At 42.4% G+C, this 24,902-nt stretch overlaps 1 protein-coding gene across 1 annotated transcript; it reads left to right on the top strand.

The window, feature by feature from the left end:
- Positions 1 to 23,524: 23,524 nt before the first annotated feature.
- On the top strand, positions 23,525 to 24,678 carry LOC307127826 (uncharacterized protein; the record flags this gene model as incomplete). The annotated part of the gene is made up of 3 exons (XM_079819280.1): positions 23,525 to 23,870; positions 23,969 to 24,211; positions 24,662 to 24,678. The coding sequence occupies exons 1-3, from the start codon at positions 23,702 to 23,704 to the stop codon at positions 24,676 to 24,678; spliced, it is 429 nt and encodes a 142-aa protein (XP_079675406.1). The 5' UTR covers positions 23,525 to 23,701.
- Between the last annotated feature and the right edge of the window lie 224 nt (positions 24,679 to 24,902).

The following is a 24,902-nucleotide window of genomic DNA, read 5'->3' on the forward strand; positions in this document are numbered from 1 at the left end:
AGGGTTATATACGTAACCGATACGTTCCCTTTCGTTCAGTCACTACGACGTACGTTAGTGACTAACGAATGGGGGTTCCAATACAACAACGCCACTCAGCTGTCATCCAGTGCCCTGCGTAAGTGTGAGTACCCTGTCGTAAGACTAGTACGGACGAAGGACTCCCACTTATCACAGGAATACCAAGGTGCACTGGGAAGCATATCCCAGAGAGGAAATGCCAAGATGCCTGCCCGTAGGGAGGACTTAGAGAATACACATATGACCCGCTAAGGGCTGCATATGGAAGAACTCTAGGGTACCAGCCAGAGGGTGGATTTTTAACCCTAGGGGTGGCAGGGACTTGCCGAGGGAAAGACACCTGCTCACTGAGGAGGCTTACGGTGGAAATACTCGTGTGGGGGTCGCCAGAGGGGAACCATGCACACGGAGCACCTGGCCGGACATGAAGGTCTGGGCTCGAAAGGGCAGACTGAACTGATGTCCGCGTCAGCAGTGCTGGAGGAGCTCAGGGCTCTCGGGGAGCTCACCTGAGGAAAAATATCGCATGTATCCAGTCCGTGGAGTGGAATGGCGAGCAAGCGAAGACACCTGAGCCTGGCCCTTTACCGGCCCCTCGGGGGGGGCGAGTACATAGTCGGACACTGGCTCCACTCGGAGATTGTAGAATCTGGCGAATGTGTTAGGTGTCGCCCCGCCTGCAGCTCTGCAGATGTCTGTTAGCGAGGCGCCATGCGCTAAAGCCCAAGCGAAGGCCACACTGTGCCCTGACCCCAAGGGGACATGGTCGACCTTGCTGCTGGTAAGCCAAAACAATGGTGTCCACTATCCAGTGAGACAGCCTTTGCTTTGAGAGAGCACTTCCCTTCCGCTCTCCACCATAACAGACAAAGAGCTGGTCTGAGGTCCTGAAACACTGCGTGCTGTCTACATAGGCGCGGAGAGCGCGTACTGGACAGAGCAATGCCAAGGCTGGGTCTGCCTCCTCCAAAGGCAGCGCTTGCAGGTTCACCACCTGGTCTCTGAACGGTGTGGTGGGAACCTTGGGCACATATCCGGGCCGGAGTCTCAAGATCACGTGAGAGTTAGCCGGCCCGAACTCCAGGCACGCTTCGTCAACCGAAAATGCCTGCAGGTCCCCTACCCTCTTATGAGAGGCCAATGTGGTCAACAGAGCCGTCTTCATCGACAGAAACTTAATATCAACCGACCGCAAAGGCTCAAAGGGAGGCCTCTGCAGAGCACTTAAGACTACTGAGAGGTCCCAAGAGGGAACGAGAGGAGAGCGATGAGGATTCAGTCTCCTCGCTTCCTTCAGGAACCTGATGATCAGGTCGTGCTGACTTACCTTTTTGTCTCCCAGGAGATCGTGGTAGGCAGATATTGCGGCCACGTACACTTTAAGGGTGGAAGGAGACAGCCTTCGCTCCACCCCCTCCTGGAGAAACGATAGCACGAACCCGATCGGGCATTTCCAGGGGTCCTCTTGGCGGGAAGAGCACCATGTGACGAAGAGGTTCCACTTCAACGCATAGAGACGTCGCGTAGACTCAGCTCTAGCAGAAGTGATGGTAGCGACCACCGCAGGTGGAAGGCTACTCAAACCTGCCGCGTCCCGTCCAGAAGCCACACGTGGAGCTTCCAGAACGCCGGACACGGGTGCCAAAGGGTGCCCCGTCTCTGAGTGAGGAGGTCTGGGGCTTTGCGTCATTTTTAAAAAAAAAAGCCAGTTCATGACACCTTTAAAAGAAAATACATGTCTTAATTAGATTGTTTAAATTATGCACTCACCTGTCGATCTCTTAATACTTGTACAAGTCAGGATGGGCAAGGTTTGATGGTTCTTCAGTAGTTTATTTAGTAAAATGAATTCCAAAATCACGTCTACTCGTCTATTAATTAGTTTTGGACGTGTTAAGTGAGATTCTGCTGTATTTATTTTGTTCTATGTTGCCACATTTGCCGGTTTCCCGTCAGTTTGGGTAGCGCCTGCTACCTAGCGGTGAAATTCGGAACAGAAGCATATACCGAAATGAGTAAAATCATGATATCGTACCGTTTGAAATAAAATATATACCGGTATTTTCCCAGTATACCACGCATCCCTACTGTAACGTTCACCAGCTGGAGTGCCCTTGAGAGCCACCAGAGGGCACTCCACACATAAGACTATGATCACTCACAACTACATTTCCCATAACTCACTGCCCGGACTCATCATCACTTATCACTGATCACATTCACCTGTACCTCATTTACTGATTGCATTTCACCTGTGTCTCACCATCCTGTTTTTTCCTGTCTATTTACACCTTGGTCATTCTTTCACTCACCGCTAAGTCTTGTTCAATGTTACATTGCATTTCTGAGCACTCTCCTGGTTTTCTTGTTTCTTGTTTTTGGATATCTTGCCCCGTTCCCTGGATTACTCTCTTGCCTCTGGTCCCTGCTTTTTTGTTTGTTTGTTTGTTTGTTTGGACTGCCTGTCTGTGTTTGACCCTTGCCTGTATCTTTGATTACGCTTCTGGATTGCCCTCAAATAAAGCTGCATTTGGATTCTCAACCCTTCTGTCTCAGAGCAGTTCGTAACACCTACTCTGTAGGGCCGATGGTGAATGATGAGTTATTATTAATCAGCACCCACTCCACGAATGCGATGAAATTGTAACAAGGGCCGCTCCCTGGGAGGCCTGCCTTGGACCGCTTGTTGAGGCTTGATATGTAAAACACGCAAAGCGAGCTGTCTGGATAGTGTGCATTAGGCACGCCAACTCCAAAAAATCTCTGGTGAGACTGCAAGGAGTGGCCCCTCTGCTCCAGGCATAACAGGGCAACTGGAGGAATGAGGGGAGGAAAAAAAGAAACAAAAAATGCAGCCAAAAAAAACCCTGTTTTAATCTGGTCTTCTGTAACGTAACGTGGAATATCAGAAACTCTCACGACAAAGAATAATTCCAGGAATCAGACTTTAATCACAAATACTTAGGAAGCAGGAGAAAATCACAATACTTCAAACGAGAACGGACAGAGACTAAGGCCCCGTCCACACGGAGATGCGCTTAGCTGTATACGTAAAAATGTTGTACTGTATCAGCGTTTCGTCCACACGGATCCGGTGTTTTAGGAGCATGAAACCGATATTTTTTTAAACCGAGTCCCAGAGTGGATAAATCTGAAAACGACACCCTTGCTTTTTCGTGTGTACAGCCAATCCGTCTATTTTGTGAAATGGTGATGTCATCACACCACGTCCTGCACCGGAAAGACTAGAAAGGGATACAACTACGGACACTGGGCATGTGCACATCAATATTGCGTCATTTAATTACTGTATTTGCATTATTGTAAGGGTAGGTTTAGGGTTAGGGTAGGTGCTGGAATTAATAAAACACAATCTGGAAAGTAGCACATTTAAGGGAGGAGAAGGTTTGAGTTTCTTTATGTTGTTTCTACATTATTTTGGAGATTCAATGTAAAAGTATTACAATATAAAAAATATATATATATATTAACTTTAATGATTAATATTATACAAAAATGTTTTTTTTTAGCAATTGAGAGCAATATATATATTTTATTGCTGCAAGCAAGGATCATTTATGATCAGTTGCAGTCTAAATATCTATAATAGACCGTACATTCTATGTAGTGCATAAAGAACCAAAATGAACAAATGGTTGTTAATGAAATATTGCCAGATAATGCTAGGAAAAAAACAAGCCCAAAATAAACCTTAAGTCCAAATGCTGTATTTTGGAAATAAGAACAAAATATCGGGGTCTCCAACTTCCACTTTAACAATTCTATGAAGGGGCTTGAGTTATGATCTAAGCACAAAGACATTTATAAGTGGACATGGCAACACTGCAAGAGCATGCTCTGTAAAACACATAGCCTCTGTCAACAGTTTAAAATATTACTTTGGTTTAAAAAAAAAAAAAAAAAACCCATACCAAAAGGTAGTGAGAATCCAAAATATTGCTATGGTTACTACCGTGTCAATCATTTCAGTTTAAGGAGTGGGTCATGTACTGAACTCATACAGATTACAGAATGACAGTTTAGGGGAGTCTCTGAAACTTTGCAGTGTACGTGGCCACACAGACTTTTCCTTATAAATGTTTAACTTTTTAACTCCATGCTCATGTATTTATCAACTACCCATCAGCATTTCAAAAGCCTCTAACACACAATGCAAAGCTTGGATGTCTTGGATGACGATGGCTGCTGGCTGTATCTAGCCAAGTTTCCAATGAAGGTGACCGTTAAAGCAGTTTTATGCTAACTTGTTTTATAGTTCATTTGTGGTTTTTACTATGCCCTATAACAATAAACTCCACAGTCTATGGGTCAAGTGCAGTCAGATCCCCATAGATAAATTATAATTACCTTACTGTCGGATACCAAGGCAGAAACGTGTACGTTTTATTAAGCTGAATTATCTTGAACCATTTACATAAATTCGTTTCCATTTGGTTTCCTATTATATTGAGGATGTGAGGACCTTTGTTATTTTATTGAACATTTAATTTCATTGTTCATCTCCCAGTCATTATTGTAGGCCTATTGCATTGCATTGTTTGCCCCTCCTTTCATCATAAAACTAAGAATTTAAAAATCATCTTTAAAAGACATATTACTGGGAGATATAGATTGACTTATGATATTTATGTGCATTTTATGCAAGTAGTCTTCTATGCTGTTATAAAGATCTTTGTTTTACATTTTTGGCCATATAAATTAAAACTGCACCAGACTGCTATTTTTGCCGAGTTTGGGCCTCTGAATAAAACTGAGCTTCTTTTCCCTCCATATTCTCACCATATGTGATGTGAACAGTGTTGGGCACGTTACTTTAAAAAAGTAATTAGTTATAGTTACTAGTTACTTCTTACAAATAGTAACTGAGTTAGTAACTGAGTTACATCATTATAAAAGTAACTAATTACCAGGGAAAGTAATTACTGCGTTACTTTTTTTTTTTTTTCCAAATGTTCAAATGTGTCAAATAACTTGGATGCCCCCAATATTAGATATGTTAAATGAATGAATTGGACACTAAATAGAATAAATTATTATTATAAAACATTGTACATTAATGTGCATTATTGTAATGTTGCTGTGGGACAATGTGAGAGACACCTATCAAATTCAATGCATTATTGTAAATATTATCAGTAGGCCTACTATAGTTGTGTAAATATTATCAGTACTATACTTTCCTTTGGTAGTGGAGCTCACGTTATAACCTGGGTTTTTAGCCACTAATTTTGTGGCATATGATGATGTGAGGCGCTTCAGAATCACTTGCCACCGGCGTGGAGAGACTCTTTCTTCCTGGGCATAAGTTGCACGTTACTTAAATATTCTTACCTTTCACCTCAACGAGGGAAAAGTAGCGCTTATACTTCCAATTTGCGAAAGCTACCTTTGAAGTCGTTGGACCATCGCTGAATGTGCATATGCGTGTGCGTCATAGGTGTGTGTGTGTGTGTGTGTGTGTCTGTGAACCATAGACGTGAAAAAAAATAGGTGTGAACTCAACCTATCAACTTCAACCTTGTCTCCCACCCACCAATCATCATCAGTTATATGCACCACCGCACCCACCCCCAACACGCATGGCTGGTGCGCGCGCACACGCACACACACACACACACACACACACACACACACACACACACACGTTGCAGGTCTGACTGACAGAGAGCCTCGGATGAAAAGCGCTTCAGTGAGCTCAATTAAAGTAACGCGACTAACGCCGCATTATTTTTCTCAGTAACGCTAACGGCGTTGTAACGGGAGAGACAGTAATTCGTTTGATTACTCGTTACTGAAAAAAATAATTCCGTTAGTAACGCCGTTTATCTGTAACGCCGTTATTCCCATCACTGGATGTGAACTGGGAAAACCCGTCGGATGTCGCACTGGAACGTTTTCAGAAGAATAGGTTGAAAGTCCATTTTTTTGACAAAATTGGGTTTTCATTAAATGATTATTCAATAACATCTTGTCTATCATATCTAAAAAATATCTTGGCAAAATTAATTTGTTTAGTGCAGAAAAATATAAATTTATAGCGGCAAGCTGAAAAGACTGCGTCTTTCTCTAATGTTTTAGATCATGCCCGACGGAGGTGCAAAAAAAAAAAAAAAGTAGTTAGTAGAAAAGAAAAAATTGAAAAAAATGGTTTTCGCTCTCTTAATACCACAAAGACAGTTCACCCATCAAAATAAACCCCATTACATGTAGAATTAAAGTGTATCAAATCAGGGCCATGCACAGACAGTGGCCAAAACAAAAAAGGGGCACTATAAGGGGGTTGAGTATCATCTTAAAATCAATAACACACCTTTTAAATCATATTGTAAAAACAGTTGTTAGGTTTTAGTGCTAATTTAATTTATGTTGTTGTAATCCTCCAAAAAGTTGATTCTGCGCTAATTTGATCTCATATTTAATGTTTTTTTTAAATGTTGTAGATTTATGTAGCAAATGAGAATCGTTAAAACTATTGAATATATTTTGAGACAAAGGTCTTGTTAATGATTTTCAGTTTTGTTCAAGGTAATTAAAGCAACAGTTTTTCAATAACAGAAGAATATGTAAAAGTGTGGTATTTGGGGTAAAAGGCACAATAAATAATTTGATAATAAATAGTTCCCTTTCGAGGGAACTCTCACTGCGTCTGGTTAAGACACTTTGGGGATACTCCCTAAGCACTAGCGAATCTGAAGTCCGTATAGCCACTAAACCAATCAGATTGGCGTGCGTGATGACGTCATCGTGACGGCGTACCCGGAAGTATAAAGCGGGAGCCGGCGCACTGAAACGGCAGTTATTGCTCTTCAGCATAGCGCTCTCTGTTGAAATTGTCTGTCTATTTACTGTTGTTTGTCACAGTTGCAAAAGTGTGTGAATGATGGAAAAGAATGTGAGAGAGTTTAAGCAGTGTGTGTATCCGTGTCCCCGCTTCATTTCGGGCTCAGATGCACACCTGCTTTGTGTGCAGTGTCTGGGTGTTGAACATGCTCGAGGGAGCTGCCTGTCAGCATTGTGAGCTGTTCACACTCAGACTGCTCCGCTCTCGGCTGGCCGTGTTCGATGAGGCCGGCCAGCTTTGTGAGCCCCAGGGTCCTGGACCCGCGATCGCTGAGGCGTCTCGGTGTCACAGACCATGGGTTTCACATAAGGACTTGTCAGCGGGATCTGGGACTGCTGCGGCACTTTCCCAATCCTTGTCTGACAGTTCTAAAGATCTTCCTCCCCGTGTGGAAGCCCGCGCTGCGGCTTCTTCCCCCGGGGTTGAGGATCTGATGCTTATTCTCTCCGGTTCCGAGGAGCCAGAGGAGTGTTGCATCAGGGCGGGCGGAGAAGCAGGAAGTGTTTCATCGCTTCATCCACTCGCCCAAGAGGAGCTAATTGAGGTTTTGAATCGTGCGGTGGCCAAATTGAAGATCGATTGGCCACAGGAAGTGCCGGAAATTCAGCCACCTAGTAGGCTGGACGACCGGTTTCTTTCTCGCCGGGTTCAAACACCTCGCCGGGGTTTACCTTTCTTCCCGGACCTACACATCGAGGTGTGTAGGTCGTGGAGGAAGCCCTATTCCTCGCGTAATCCTCCAGTATTGGATTATTCCAATGTTCTGGGCACGCGCGAGGCGGGCTATGGGACGATGCCTCGGGTGGAAGAGGCTCTCACGAGTTATCTTTTCCCCGATTCTGTGTCGTCTCTTAAAACCCCGGAGCTGCCCACCAAACCCTGTCGGGACACCTCATCGTTGGTGGGCGAAGCTTATATGGCAGCTGGGCGGGCTGGTAGTTCCCTGCTCACATTATCTGTCTTGCAGGCCTACCAGGCTGACCTCCTGAAAGAGCTCAATGAGGGCGACAGAAAAAAGAAGAAAAAAAAGCGCTCCGGGGAAATCGAGGTAATCCCGCCGTCTATGACGCTTCGGGCCCCATCGATTTCCCACGAACGCATGCTGCTCCAGCCGCCTCCGGAGGGACTTGCAGCTGGGCAGCTAACGCGTCCACACATAGAGTATCGTTCCCAACCACTTCCTGCCGGTCTTCCGCTTCAGGGGGTTGGGGACGAGGCTCGTGTAACACCCGAAGCCAGCCGCGCGAGTCGAGACCATACTGGCGATGGTCTCAGAAACAAGACTAGGCCACAGCATCACTGTAGAGCACTTTCAGGAAGTGCTGGGGCTCAGGGCAGCAGCGTCCAACGGGATACCCTTTGGCCTGCGGTACATGAGACCTCTACAGTGGTGGCTGGAGACCAAGGGGTTTTCCCCCAGAGGGAATCCTTTCCATATGATCAGGGTAACGCGCAGATGCCTTCGTTCTCTAGTCATATGGAAGAAACCTTGGTTTCGGTCCCAGGGGCCAGTGTTGGGAGCGTCTTGTTGCCGGGAATCCACTTCAACAGACATCTCCCTCACTGGTTGGGGCGTGGAGCAGGGGAGTTTGAGGTTGCGCCCTCTATACAGACTGGCACATCAAATTCTCCTGTGGACCCTAGGGAAACTGTTGTCCATCAGGGCAATGTATGTCCCGGGGGTCCGGTATCAGGGAGCAGACATCCTGTCGAGGCAGGGGCTGAGGCCCGGGGAGTAGCGACTCCACCCAGGGGTGGTGGCGTCTCGAGGGATGTCCCACTGTCCACTGTGGTGTTCCCTCACGCATCCAGCCCCGCTCGGGTTGGATGCCAGGGTTCAGACGTGGCCGAGGCTGTGTCTGTACGCATTTCCCCCGATTGCTCTGCTCCCGGGAGTCCTGGAGAGGGTCCGTCGACAGGGGGTCAGTCTACTTCTAGTAGCACCCCGTTGGCTGACGCGAGTTTGGGTCTCGGATATCATAGCGCTGCTGGCAGGTCTTCCATGGCAGATTCCTCTGAGGAGGGATCTCCTGTCTCAGGCGGGGGGGACGATATTCCTCCCCCGGCCAGAGGTTTGGAACCTTTGGGTCTGGCCCCTGAGGGGGTCAGGTACCTAGAGGCTGTCCTGTCGGCAGAGGTGATAGAGACATTACTCAGTTCCAGGGCTCCGTCCACAAGGAGACTGTACAGCTTCAAGTGGAATGTGTTTGCCACTTGGTGCAGGGAGCGTGAGGTGGACCCAGTTTACTGCCCGGTGGCTTCAGTGCTGGAGTTCCTCCAAGATCGTTTCTCTCCGGGTCTAACCCCGTCCACACTCAAGGTGTACGTGACTGCCATTGGGGCTTTCCACACTCCTTTGGGTGATGGGCCTTTGGGTAGGCACCAGTTGGTTGTGCAGTTCCTCCGTGGGGCTCGGAGGATGAGGCCTGCGGCTCGTTCCAGAGTCCCAACCTGGGATCTGGCAGTGGTTCTCGAAGGCCTGGCTGAGGCCCCCTTTGAGCCATTGGAGTTGGCGGAACTAAAGAACCTGACCTTGAAGGTGGCTTTTCTCCTGGCGATTACATCGCTAAAGAGAGTAGGGGACCTCCAGGCTCCCACCAATCATGGTGTTTGGAAATGAGTGTAAAACCGGTCTGACCCGACCTAACCAGAGTCAGACAACCATCAGGCAGCATCACCGTATGCAGATGCCGTCAATTCAGTCTGTGCAGACGCCCACACACACACCACTCATGGTGACTGGAAACCAGCATAAAAATGGTCTGACCCGACTTAACCAGACAACGTGGGCGAGAGTTGAAAGGCCACTCTGGGAGGTCAACAAATCTCCAGTCCTGACTCTGCCTCCGCTGGTCAAGACGGACAACCCCCGAGTGACAGCGAGAGCTCCACTACGACAACCTGCTGCTGATCTGCCACAGCCTGGGGCTCGCCGGATAGCACCTGTGGCCCGTGTGGAGAAACCAGCCAGAGGAACGTTAGTCAAGCAGACCCCTGTTCGTCCAATACAGAAGAACAGGAGCTGTAGAACAGAGGAGCCATGTAAAGACGAACCGCGAAAGCCAGTGAGGCTCCTGGCTTTGGCTGATTTTCCTCCAGTGAGTGAGTCAGTGAGGGCACTGATGTGCAGAATGGCCGCTCAGCAGCAGAAGCAGCGCCAGCAGCAGAAGCAGCGACAACTGTCCCGTGGAGATCCAGCAGCAGCGACAACTGTCCCGTGGAGAGCCTGAGCAACAGTGTGTGGGTGTGTCCAACATAGAAAAGTGGAGCGCACATGTTTCTGGTTGCAAGCTTGAATCTCTGGTGGAGTGGCGTTCACAGACCACAAGAACCAGACAAGTCTTTCTGCTATGAACAGCTTTATCTCCCTCCCACCAAAGGCTATGAACAGCTTTATCTCCCTCCCACCAAAGGCTGGAGTAATGTATCCCGATCAGGAACTGGACGACATATTCTGAATGATATCCACAATCTGACTTGTGATGCTGCCTGACCACGTTCATTCGTCTGAGCCTGGTTTCTCCCAAGGATTTCTCCCCTCCATTGGATGGAGTTCGGGTTCCTTGCCACAGTCGACTTTTGGTCGGAGATGCTTCATATTCAGCAAATATTACTGATCTGACTGCACTGACGCCTTTGGATGAGAGCTGAACTGAGATGGATTAAAAAAAATGCTTTTTAGATGAATTGAACTCATTCCATAATGGATGAATTGTACACAGTTATTGAACAAGAAAATCTATCACTGAATAAATTGTGTAGTCTTTAATAAGACTTCATTCATACAGTGTGAAGAATACTTACATTTGATTATTCAGTTCTGTACCTGAACATTTTAAAGCAGTTTATTTCTTATATTGTATTTTGTCCTAGAGTTATTTCTATGAATGAACATGAATGAAAATAAATCAATATTAATTAATAAATTGTCACTAAATGTTACAAGGCAAACCTTCCTTGGGTATCATTGGTACAAAAAAAAAATACAAATTTAATTAAGTGTTCATATGAGTGGTACAAGACCCGTACAATTTGACCAATCATAGGAATGAATGAGTGGCGCACACATGGGACGTTGATGTGGAGAACAACACGTCCTGGATGGTGTCGCCACAGAGCCCGGCCAAAGAAAAGGAACCAACGGCTTGCCCAGTGCAGTCTGGTGTATCGGACTTAAAGGTGCACTATGTAAAAAAAAAAGTAAAATATCTAAAAACCACTCGGCCAGTGTTAAATATTTTGTTCAGTGGCGTACTTACAATATCCCAAATGTTTCCAACTATTTGTAAATCATGAGAAAATTGCTATTTTAACAAAGGAACCGGGACGCGTGAGGGAGTCGCCTGTCAATTGCGCCATATCTGCGTTACCCTCGGTTTCCGGTTTATTTTGCAGAAGCGCTTTACTCTCACTGCAGTGTGAACAAGTGTCACAGCAGCCGCTGAGCAAACACACAGAGTAACGTCATGACATAATTTTCAACACACTCAGATGTATCTGATATGATAAACAGAGCTGCGTTACCTCACACTCATGACCGGAAAAGCGGAAGAGGCGCCGGCTGTCATTCTCAGATCTGCTGTGCGAGACTGTGCTAAGCACCCTCAGTTGATACTGTAATAATATTGGCCAAACAGATTTGGCAGATTCAAACGCATCTATTTACAGCGAGTTTTTGCAGCGGTGAGTAATGCAGCCAATCACAGATATAGTTGTTTATTTCTCAAATGCGATTAGAATCTCACCGCTCAAAACGCAAGAGTTTTTATTCAGTGCTGAGTTAATGCAAGCTCGCGAAACCTCTCATTAACAAAGTCAAAGACACGATGTAAGTCATTTGACGACTTATTGTTGACGACTTCATTTTTATAACGGAACTTGGTGAGATTGCGATGAACTGACAAAGCAACAGCATTTTAGTGATCGTAGCGATCTTGGCTTGGCTCACTTTTGAGGCATTCATTGAATAAAACTATTGTTGCTAAGAGGACCGATGGCCAATTGCATGCAGCAAAGTTTCGGAAGTGACATCTAAATATGAACTCTGCATGAGACAGAAATATCCTCCTGAGACACAGATTAGAGGTTTTGCCTCTGTAGAGGACATTATTTAGCGAATTTCTCTGAAAACAGTTTTAAGTCTGGAGATTCTTATGAAATACAACACATTCTTATGAAAGTATTATTATACGTCTTTTTACATTTACATATTGTTTCAAAAACCTTTAATATGCAAATTAGATACAGTGTATGCATTGCCTAGAATGGGAATGGCATTTATGGCCATGTTTACACAAATATTTCATGAAGTAAAATGGTATATGAAATTATTCTGTATCTTTCATAACACTGAGAATCATCTTTATACAAAGTTTGGATAAAACAAACTTGAAGCATAAAAATTGAAAAATTGAAAAACAAAAATCCCATTGTTTGTCTATTCATGTCTTTTAATTTTCTCAATAAAGGGGTTCTGGTGTCCTCTACAGAGCAGAGAATATAGCATATAGCATATAACATAGGAATTTAAAAAAATATATAAATTAATTAGTTTTTCATGCTCCAAACAATAATGACCGGGAAAAAACAATTCTAAATTCACAAAAACTTTCTCTGGTTAATAGACAATTTGTAGCAAAATATTTGTGAAAATCCTATTATTGGTAAATGACTTGTAAATAAATAATCATACATTTCTCACAGTACACTGCTATGGTGGAGCCGTTGCTTAGCCTATCTGCACTTGACTAGAGCACTCTCAGTAATTTCAGAAGCACCCTCAGTGATTTGATTCTGGAACCGGGCCTAATCTGAAGCCCATCGAAGCGCTTTGAAACTGCATTGATATGGACCTTCAGCATTTTGGTTGCAATTGAAAAGCATCATATGATGAAAAATCCTGGTAGGTTTTCTTCAAAATACTTAATTTCTTTTCGACTGAAGAAAGAAAGACATGAACATCTTGGATGGCATTGGGGTGAGTAAATTCAGGAAATTTTCATTTTGGGGTGAACTAATCCTTTAATGAAGATCAAGCTCAACGTTTCTACTTTACCCATATTCACGCTATATTTTAAAATCTTGATGACACTTTGACAGGAATGCAAGGGTTATGCTATCTGTACGCGTTTTATATATAATGTAACTCCTATGCTTGTATTTATTAGGTTGAATGTATAAAAAAATAAAGAACTTCATGTCATAAAAAAATTGGGACATTGATTCAAAGACATTCCTTTAGTTTTGATTATAATTTGAATGCTTGCCACATGTGGGCTTTATTTTTATTTTTGTGTCATGTGATCTCTTTATTTGAAATGAAAGTGAAAGTAACAGACCAAGCTGATAGAGCAACCATTGACTACCATAGTATTTTTTCCCCTACTAATGGTAGTCAATGGTTGCTCTCTCTGCTTGGTTCCCAACATTCTTCAAAATCTCTTCTTTTGTGTTCAGCAGAACAAAGAAACTCGTACAGGTTTGGAACGACTTGAGGGTGAGTAAATGATGACAGAATGTTCATTTTTGGGTGAACTATCCCTTTAGTATGGTTATATGGTTAATACAAAATGGTATATGAATGCATTTCATTATATAGTTCAGAATCATCTTTAAATAAAGTTTGTTTAAAAAAAAAACCTGAAGCCTAAAAATTGATTGGTGAATTAAAAATAAATCCCATTGTTTTTGCCTATACATGCAATTTCATGTCATTTAATTTTTTTAACAACTGAGTCCTGCTGTCAACTACAGAGTAAATATCATAACATATGAATAAAATATAATTTTTCAAAAATGTTTTTTTCCCCCATTTGTTTATGTTCTAAACAATGTAATGACATGAAAAAATACTAAATTCAAACAACTTTTTTTTTCTGGGTCCCTTATTAATGAAAAGCATGGGAACTTCAACTAACTTACGTGCAAAGTATGCACTCTAATGGTGCGTTCACACCGGACGCGATTCGCGCGAGTGATTTACATGTTAAGTCAATGCAGAGACGCGAAATGGCATTCTGCGGCGCGATTCGCGCGAATGAGGCGGCGAGAAGGACGCGACTTGAGCGTTTTGAACGCGCGATTCGCGCGAATTGCGCGAAACGCTCAAGTTGAAAAATCTGAACTTTGGCGGATATTTCGCGCCGCGTTAACCAATCAGGAGCTTGCTCTAGTAGTGACAACAATGAAGAGAAAATCTGTATATTAATATCTGGTTGAGACAATATGATTATCACTGTGATAACATTAAATGACATGAAACACAACCCAGTCTCTTTTTGTTAAATGCAAGTTTATGTATGATCAATAATACAAAAGTATAAGTAATGTATAACAAGCTATACATGAAATAAAGCAAACAAAGTCAGTGCTAGTAGGCTAACGTTACAACTGCAACATACAGTTATAGCCTAAAAATATAAAGTAATGAAACTTATCTTTGCCCTCAGCCTAAACGATTTGCCAGGGAACAAATTATAGATCCATGAGACCAAAGATCGGCCGTTACAAGACGAATTATAGCTCGAGACACCACAGAGACATCAGAGCCAGCGGTAGACGGCAGAAGGACTGGCCGAGGAAAGGTTGCCCTCGCCGGCTTTCACGTGCGCTGAGCGCGCTGTCCGCTGGAGCTCACAGCTCCGACAACGGCAGATAAAATGTTCAAATAGGCACTGTTTATGTAAATACACCACAGATTTGAGCTTTAAACAACTACATTATCGACTGAAAAAGTCTTAAAACTACGTTTTGACACACATTAACAGTAGATGTGAACAAAAAAAAAGACATGTAAACACAGCCCATGTCAGCCATTTCTCAACGAGACGAGCTGCTGGCGGAAGCCCCGCCCATGACGCGAATTCGCATCTGTTGTGCAGTGAATGTCACGCGCGATTCGCGCGAGTAAACTCAAAATGTACACGCGTCCACCTTCGCGCGAATCGCGTCCGGTGTGAACGCCACATAAAGGAGTATTCAATTGAAACCCTCTTTTAGAATTTCGTAATATATATATACATCTTAAACCTCTTAATGTTTGCAAAACGATACCGAGATGATTTATTTTTATTATTTTATTTATTTGGCGAGGTTGACACAACATGAAAGATTAATATGCTAAAAATAAATTTACATGTAGGCTACTACAATGTGCATAAACAAAATCCCTGTTGTAATGTGAAGAAAATAGTATTCAAAAGAAAACAGAATGTCACGTGTTTGAAGGCACGCAAGAACTCAAAGGCCCAACATTCTATTTTGGATTGTGACATCATAATGGACATTATTACAGAGAATCCTGGAGAAAAGACCTTCATTTTGCATCTGACTGTTGTTGTTGTTGCTTCTTGCTCATTCAAGACAGTTTTGTTGAGGAAATCTTCACTCCAGCATTTAAACATGTGGAACAAAGCAAGCAATACTCTCCAGAATCCGCCACTGCTATGCACAGGCAAACAGATTTTCAGCAGATCTTCTGGACCAGAGACTGGAGAAAAGAAGCCAGCTTCAGGTGAAATGCTAACAGGACGTCAAGGTCCTAGATCTCCTGTCTATTTTATGGATGTGCTAGAGAGAAACAGCACAGACCCTTCATGTGGACCAGTGAGGGTGGACAACGAAGCGTCTCTGTCTGAAAGCCCTGTTGTCTTGTCCACAATCATACCTGTTCTGGAACTAACCCATGTTCCCGTCAAGCCTGGCCGGAACAGGTCAGCTGGACATTGCTTTTTGCCAAAGGCTGAAAAGAAGAAGAAGACTGAATCAGTTTCAGGTGTAACCCCAGGGCATCGAGGAGCCAGGTCTTCTGAGCATTTCAAGGAAGTGACGGTGAAAAACATCACATACCCTTCATGTGAGTCTGACCTGAATGTCAGTGCTTCCTTACATCTTTATCTTGAGAGTCAACCAGTGAGAGTGGACAGACGTACGTCTCTGCGCCAACACCCTGTTGCTGTGTCCAAAATCATGCCCGTTCCTGTGAAGGTTCTAGCTGGACAAAGGTCCATTTCATGTGAAAGACCTCCAAGACATCAAGGGCTCTGCATTTCTACAGATCTAATTGATTTGGTGGGGAGAAACATGGCAGAACCTTTATGTGAGTCTGATCTGCAAGCCATTGCTCCCCTTTCCATCCCCCGACTGCCCAGTCTCGCAAGTCGGCCAGTGAGGGTGGGCAAACGCACATCAAAATAACCCATGTTCCTGTGAAGCCTGTTGCTGACCCACAGAAAAGAGCCAGTGTTGTTCTGAAGAGGGCTCAGCTTACAGCTTATAAAGCATCCACACGCTAAGGAAACAAGATATTAAAAATATTCTTTGTGCATCAGAAAGCTTTGTGTGCATCTAAAAATGTTTCTTTGTTGATAAACAGGTGTGACAGGTAATGAAATGTACATTAAAAATGCCTAATCATTGTTTAAACAGCATTTGACAATTAATTGTACAGCACAAATTATTTCTTGAAGAAAAAGCTTTAACAATCATTTTTGCAATATGCCAGCCATTTCATAGTCTAAAACCTTCTGTATAAATATCACTCCCACACTCCTCTGTTTAGAAATTTGACACAGACATATGAGAATCTATCAATATTTCTCCTCATCTGCACACTTTTGAACTGAAAGCCCTGAGGGATGTTGATTTGTTGCGAGTCTTCATGACGAGAACAGAGGAGTTTTTTTAATGAATGAGATCAGCTGAGGCTCATATTACAATCAAACGGTACCGAAAACCGCGGTTTTCATATTCATAACTCCTGACACATTAACAAATTACTGTCACTATAAGACTTTGAGAATAAAACAGAGGTAAAAAAATGGAAGCTTGAATCTTAGATCTTTTAAATGATGTATAGTTTGTCAAGGTATATACTTACATCTGACAGTCATTTGAGCTAATTTAAACAAATAAAGCTTAAGGACGAATGCGCCCTCAATCCGGTTCATTCACATCGATCATGACTCAAAAACATTACATCAGTTTTGGAAAAATGTAAATGAAATCATATAAAGCCAATTCAGTTTTGAACACACATGATAAAGAAATCACAAAAACACACCAAAACACATCACCAAGCCTGCACAAGTTGTAAACATGCAGTTATTAATCAGTGTTTTATGAATTTGCCAAACACAGGAGAGAAATTCATCTCCACAGGCGAAGCGCCACATAAACCTTCACACTGCATTCCCTCGGTTAAGCTACACTTCTGCAGATTAAACACCTTTAAACTCGGCTCTAATGAAAGAGAACATACTCGTGCTTCTCATTTACACATCTTAACAAAACACAGATCAATTAAATCATCGATTCTTAACCTTTAAGACGCTTTTGACGTCACAACTGCGATGCACATGCGATTTGAATATTTCAGGTAAAAGAGCTGGGCTTCAAATAATTATTTCATTATTACAGTGTAAAACATTGGGGAAGTGACCGCATTATGCCCACATAAAGAACTATACAATAGAAAGAATTAAGTAATTACAAATAGTATTTTATATCACAGGACATGTATGATGTCTGTTATTGTATTTTTTAATTAGAGAAATGCAGTGTTAGCTAAATGTGTGATTTATATATGTACATTTCTGAAATTCATAACTTTGGACAAATCAAATTCATAACTTTGGACAAAGAGTGATCTGTTATCACCTCTGATAACAGATCACTCTAAATTGTAATGATTTTTAAAAAGTTATAGGGAAATTTCAACATAATAAAATATATCCTGACAGAATCTGTTCTGAGAGGAGGGTTTCTGACAGGAAAATGTATTTTCTGATGTACTTTTGACCTCAAATCAAATTATATTAATGATTTTTTTAAAGTTAGGGGGAAAGAACACTTGGCTGTAGAAGAACACAGCATAAGCTTCCTACTGAACACACTTATGTGAGAAGGCTAAAACATGTTTTTTTTATGTGTGTTAGTTTTGCATAACATTACAGATTGTTTGAAATCTATTGATTACATACCTTAGTAATCTCTCTCTCTCTGTGTGTGTGTGTGTGTGTGTGTGTGTGTGTGTGTGTGTGTGTGTGTGTGTGTGTGTGTGTGTGTGTGTGTGTGTGATGGGTAGGTTTAGGGGCAGAGGCAGTGTAAGGGGATAGAAAATACGGTTTGTACGGTATAAAAACTATTATGCCTATGGAATGCTTTATGCTTATGCCATTTCACAAAAACAAACGTGTGTGTGTGTGTGTGTGTGTGTGTGTGTGTGCTCGCGACACACACGAGTGAAGCAGGTGCTTCTGAAACCTGCCAAACAGTGCAGGTTCAGATATATGAGATCAGTGAGACTGTTAAACACACACACACAAACACACACATACACACACACACACACACGTTTGTTTTTGTGAAATGTGAGGACATTCCATAGGCGTAATGGTTTTTATACCGTACAAACCGTATTTTCTATCCCCTTACACTGCCCCTGCCCCTAAACCTAGCCCTCACAGGAGACTGTGCAGTTCACTTTCTGTGAAAAAAACTGTGTGTTCTGTGTGATTTATAAGCATTTTGAAAAGTGAGGACATGGGGAACCCATGTCACCCTCTTTTTGTAATACCCATGTCATTATACACATTTGTGTCTTGATATTTCACAAAAACATGCCCACTCACACACACACACACACACACACACACACACACACACCAGAATGACTCAATAGCTATGTTTCCATCCACCTATTTTTATGCACATTTTGGGATATCGCATCAAAAAATGCTGAATGGAAAGGGCAAGATGCACATTAGCTCTAAAAATGTGCATAAATCCGTATGCGCTCGTTTGAGTCGGATAAATGTTCAATCCGATATGAAAACATGCGCATAAACTACGATGGAAATGCATTACCGAATAAATTCCTCGATGCGCATAAAAACAAAATCATGTGACTTCCGCGATGTAACAGCAGAACTGAACTAACCAGAGGAGAAATCCTGTTCTGTGTCATTCATTAATCTGTTGTGAAAGATGCTCTGTGTATTTCCCTCCTAGAACTCTAGAACTGTCTTACATGCGTTCCCAACAGCACATCTGCCTCTGAGAGCAACACAACACGTTTATTGAGACGCAAATCATTGATTATATACGAACAGGATTATATACGGTGGCTTCTCCTGTTTCTCAGAGATTGTTTAGCTGTAGTTTATCAGGAAGGGGCGATTATGTTCTCTTCGACTGGATGGAAACGGTGCTTTATTCGCAAATGTTTTATACGATATTACATTTTTGCGCATAAGTTACATTCGCAACTTTGGATGGAAACACAGCTAATGAAGGCTTTGCACCACTGCTGCTTATTAAAGCCGCCATTTCCACAACGGCTGTCACATTACCATCAAGCGGCTCCTCCCGCAGTTTCTCTTGAAGCCGATACTGAAGTGACTTAAACTGCAGTTCATGGACTGGCCACTAGAGACAGACTCCAGAAGAGCAGAATCTCATTGAGCTCATGTTAAAATGCTCAACTTTACAGCAGAAGAACACATGTTCACAGTCTGGGACAAACTGTGGTTTTGGTCTGTACGGCTAATGTTGCCCTTCATGACGACTGGGGGGGGGGAATGACTTTATAACTCATTCGTTTACATTATATAAAGCCTTAAAGTTCTGCATAATTAAGGGCGTGGCCACTTTGAGTGACAGGTGAATTGTCGTTTATCTGCTGTCTGTTATGTGGCGTTCACACCGGATGCGATTCGCGCGAAGGTGGACGCGTGTACATTTTGAGTTTACTCGCGCGTGACATTCACTGCACAACAGATGCGAATTCGCGTCATGGGCGGGGCTTCCGCCAGCAGCTCGTCTCGTTGAGAAATGGCTGACATGGGCTGTGTTTACATGTCTTTTTTTTGTTAATATCTACTGTTAATGTGTGACAAAACGTAGTTTTAAGACTTTTTCAGTCGATAATGTAGTTGTTTAAAGCTCAAATCTGTGGTTTATTTATATAAAGAGTGCCTATTTGAACATTTTATCTGCCGTTGTGGGAGTTGTGAGCTCCAGCGGATCAGCGACGCTCGGCGCACGTGAAAGCCGGCGAGGGCAACCTTTCCTCGGCCAGTCCTTCTGCCATCTACCGCTGGCTCTGATGTCTCTGTGGTGTGTCTCGAGCTATAATTCGTCTTGTAACGGCCGATCTTTGGTTTCATGGATCTATAATTTGTTCCATGGCAAATCGTTTAGGCTGAGGGCAAAGATAAGTTTCATTACTTTATATTTTTAGGCTATAACTGTACGTTGCAGTTGTAACGTTAGCCGACTAGCACTGACTTTGAATGTTTGACTGCTTTGTTTGCTTTCGCCTCAATCGCGCGAATCGCGCCGCAGAATGCCATTTGGCGTCTCTGCATTGACTTAACATGTAAATCACTCGCGCGAATCGCGTCCGGTGTGAACGCACCATTAGTCGCTGCTCGCCACATAATAGTTCCATTTTATGCGCAAATTACTAAGTTTCATGAATGAGGCCCATGTACACACATTTACAATTTTAAACACTCACACACACACACACACACACACACACACACACACTCACTCTCTCTCACACACACGCACAAAGTATACTTCTTTTGACTCGCATGTGTACGCAGGCATTCAACAGTTTTGAGCAATCTCTCGCCACGAGTTACAACCCATGTAAATATCTTTGTATTCTTTCATGCTAGAGTTGTACAAATGAGGGCACTTTCTAAGCTCTTCGCTCAATCTCTCGTCTATGATTCTTAGAATTTTAAATCGATTATTGACCGAAATTGTCGATTTACGATTCAAAAATACATGTTTCAAGATCGATGCATATGCATCGTCAGGATTTGTAATCTAAGCATTGAGAAAAGAGTCAATCGTTACACCCCCAGGGTCACCTGTAAATCACAATCATTCATCTTCAGCTTAAAGGGGCACTTCAGCGCTGGGAAGATCAATGTGTGTTTAAACTGGGTCATTTATGTAGAAGAAATGTGAAATTATTTTTGAATTTGCTGCCTTCTAGACTGAGAAAAGACAGAAAATGTATTTTTGTCTCATGTGGATGAAACACAACAACTCCCAGAATGCACTTGCTTTCGCTGCCCTACGAGGCCACTCCCAAAGCCACGGCTACTGGTTATCACTTGCCCACCATTACACCGCCCCAACGTCATTTTGATTGTCATAGTAATAAAATAATTTTGTTCAGTTAGAGAACAGACACTACAATTAAAAACTGAATGTGTCTTTTCAATAAAGTGTGAGTGAGCCGAACGAGAGTCACGTCACAGACGCAGCAGGAGTCAGATCTCATTCATCACGAGAAGAGCTGAGCAGAGCAGAGGTAAGAGCGGCTGTCATTCACTGTCCAGTCTGACGTTTTCAGATCGCATGTGGAAGCTCAACTTTCATAGGAATTCATTGAAAAGTTGAAACTCTCACTTTCATCTCATCTCAGGGGGACATGAGGGGGGAAAGTACCATAATTTGAATATACTACCAGGTTTATACTGATACAAAGCCTAATGCTAAATCACTGAAGTTACCCTTTAATGATAGGATGATTATTGTTCTTCAGTCAGGTTTAGTTCAGTGATGTTGTTCTCTTGTTGAGGAAGAGACACTGCCGTTGCTGGGCATTAATAAACAGTGTTAACCACACACAGTCCTTTAACCTAAAGCTAAAAGTGCATGTGTTACTCAGTCAGTCGTTCAGTTGCTGTTGATCTGATGAGCTACAACACGGTAAGACAAACACACTCTTACTTAAAGGGGCTATATGCGTTTTTCTGAAATTTAAACTCGCGACTGACACCTGTGGCCAAAAAACAGAACTGCTCTTATTTTCTGCTCGCTCTCGCAGCGGTGGTGACGTGAAAATAGGAAAAATAGGATACAGGCTTATAGGTGCACCCACTGTGAGCGGACAAGGTGTCAGTATGCTCATCAGGAGATGTTTGAGTCATAAATGGTCAAATAAAAAGGCTATTGTTACGTTTATTTTGGGGGAAAAGTTGCATATAGCCCCTTTAAATGAACACTGATGATTATTTCTATAGATGAAGCTCATATAACACATGAGAAATATCTTCTGTTCATCTAATGATCAGTTCATTCACACACACTGATGTTGAGCATTAATAATCTCCAGATGTGCAAAGATCTCACTAACACTAAGAGCTGTTTAGGGTGATGAACATGACCTGTTTATGAGTATATGAGTGATGTTTAATGCTGTATTATAGATGTATTTTATGCTGATGTGGGTCAGAACGGCTCCTCCTCTTCCTCTGGTCTTTCTGCTCATGATTCACGGTGAGTCTCTGGCACATTTCATCTTCTGTGTAATTTAGTTATAAAGAGTCTGTCCTTTTCTTCTGAAGTTTGTAGCCTGTTTGGATCATATAATGATGATTAATGAGCAGTTTTCTGTGCTATATTGATGCGTTTCCTTTTTAGAAGCAGGAAGTTTGAGTGAGAGATGTCAATGGGCTTGTCAGTTTGATAAATATCCAATAGTTTTTAGTGACGTCACAGTTTTGAACATGAATTGCTAATTTGCTTCTTGCTAGTCAGTGTCTGGTGGTTTAGGGGAGGGACTTTCTCACTCATCAGAGCATTTGATTGGACAAACATCAGTGTATCGCAGATCATGGATATTTTTGGCTCATTTTCTCAGAAGACGATGTGGAGATATTGTTGAGGTTTATGTGTCAAAGGACTGTTTGTTAGCACAGGGGTTTTAAACTTTTTGTGTGTGTGGACCACTATTTGTAATCAAAAAATTTTGCGGACCACCTCATAACACACATAATAAAATATGTCTACACACAGTCCTACCTGAATTATTCCGCACCTCTAAATAGGCTTACTAGCACTAAAACTATAACTAGTCATCACATCAGTACAACAGGCTTGTTAAAAGAAAGTTTACTGCACACAACGGCTGCTACATATTTAATTTATTTATTCTGGCTCATAGATGCATCCGACTCACTGTCAATCTCTTAATTTTTTGTAACTTCTGCCTCTGTCTCTTTTCTCTTCAAAGAACCTGTTGCTATCCACCGATCCATAACAGCACTGAACTTGAATGTCACGGCAGAGCGCCACTAGCCTATTTTAGTAATCGCACAATAACTTGACAATTAAATACAAATGTTATATCAATATAGGCCTACATATTCTTTTTATTTTTTTATGGGAATTTCCAGGTAAAATTAAGGTAAAAAAATATTTTATTTTATTTTATTTTGCCTTTCCACGGACCACCTGCAGTACCCTCACGGACCACTAGTGGTCCACGGACCACAGTTTGGGAATGACTGTGTTAGCATATAGAAGATCGCAGAGCTGAGTCTTTAAATCATCATTGATTATTTTCTTAGTCTGTTGTGTGTTTGATTATTTGATAGAGCTGTTGTTCGTGACTGACGTCTGTTTTCACTTCTGTTTCTGTGTTTATTTCTGCAACATCCTCCATCAAAGCTCATGAAGTAATTCACACTGAGATCATTCATCACTCAATAGAGTCTGAGAAGATGAGCTTATATTTCCTGTCATGAGTCGCTGTTTAGGAGTAAAAATGTGAAGTTTTCAATGGTCCAGTATAACTGATAAAACATGTTCATCAGGGTGAATTCTGAGTTTCAGGGGTTTCTAGTGCTGGTTTGAGTGTGAGTTACAGTCCTTCACACATCTGTCCACTAAAGGACTCAACAGTAATAATGAACTGCACTTATACATACCCTACTGGACGTCAGATCAAGAAAGTGTTCTGGACCATAACAAAAGATAAAGAGGAGACAGAAGAGTTTCCAGATCTGTCTAATGACACTGAAAACAGTCAGAGGCTTCAGTATCTGGGAGATCAACAGCAGAAACTGCACCGTCAGACTGAGTCATGTGACACTGAATGATTCAAACGAGTACTGTTTCAGATTCATCACTAATAATGAAAAATGGACTGGTTATCCAGGAGTGAACCTTACTGTCACAGGTGAGTTTGGTGAAGTTTATCTCTTGTTCTGAGCATTATATTGAATAATAATCAGTGTATGACAGCGGCACTAGATATAATGTGTGTGTTGTGTTCAGATCTTCAGGTGGAGTCTCCTGAGAGAGTGACAGAGGGAGATTCAGTCCGCCTGACGTGTAACGGCAGCTGCACTCTGACTGACAGAGCTACATTCATCTGGTACAGAAACAAACGGCCATTAACTAAGACAAGAGACAATGAACTCCTGCTGCAGTCAGTCAGAAGAGAGGATGCAGGCAGATATAGCTGTGATGTACACGGACACCATCACATCTCTCCTGCTGTTCAGCTCAATGTCATGTGTGAGTACAGATCGATCATTTCTCTTCAAAGTTGTCTTTGAAAAGCTAGCGGAGTTTAAGACTACATAACTCTAATAAATGATCAGTCAGTGAGCTCACGATGAGAGCGAGAGAGAGATTTTACTTTTAACAACAGGAAGAAAATCAGACAGACACAGAGAGAGAGAGAGAGAGAGAGAGAGAGAGAGAGAGAGAGAGAGAGAGAGAGAGAGAGAGAGAGAGAGAGAGAGAGAGAGAGAGAGAGAGAGAGAGAGAGAGAGAGAGAGAGAGAGAGAGAGAGAGAGAGAGAGAGAGAGAGAGAGAGAGAGAGAGAGAGAGATTTAATGGTTTCTTATTTATAGCATACCTTTGTGCAGTTTCAGATGTTATTCATTGTATATATTCATAAATTGTCTTTAGTAACTTTGGGTTAATAGTATGAAAATAATTAATCTTTTCTCTCTTTTTTAGTTTCAATTGCCATCTGATTTGTGTAAGTGCAGTCACCTTGCATCTCTGAATTAACACGATCATATACCATATAAATTATTCAATAATTTATGCAAAAATCTTTTTGAATTTGTACAGACATGCTATATACAACTCATATTCAGTGATGTTTATTCTGTTTCTCCCCTTTGTCAACAGCAGCCGAATAAACCACAAAGGCTCTTTTAAGAGCCATCCAAACACAGAGCATCTTTAGCTTTGT

Source organism: Gobio gobio (assembly GCF_949357685.1).
Source record: "Gobio gobio genome assembly, chromosome: 1".
Classification (NCBI taxonomy): Eukaryota; Metazoa; Chordata; class Actinopteri; order Cypriniformes; family Gobionidae; genus Gobio; species Gobio gobio.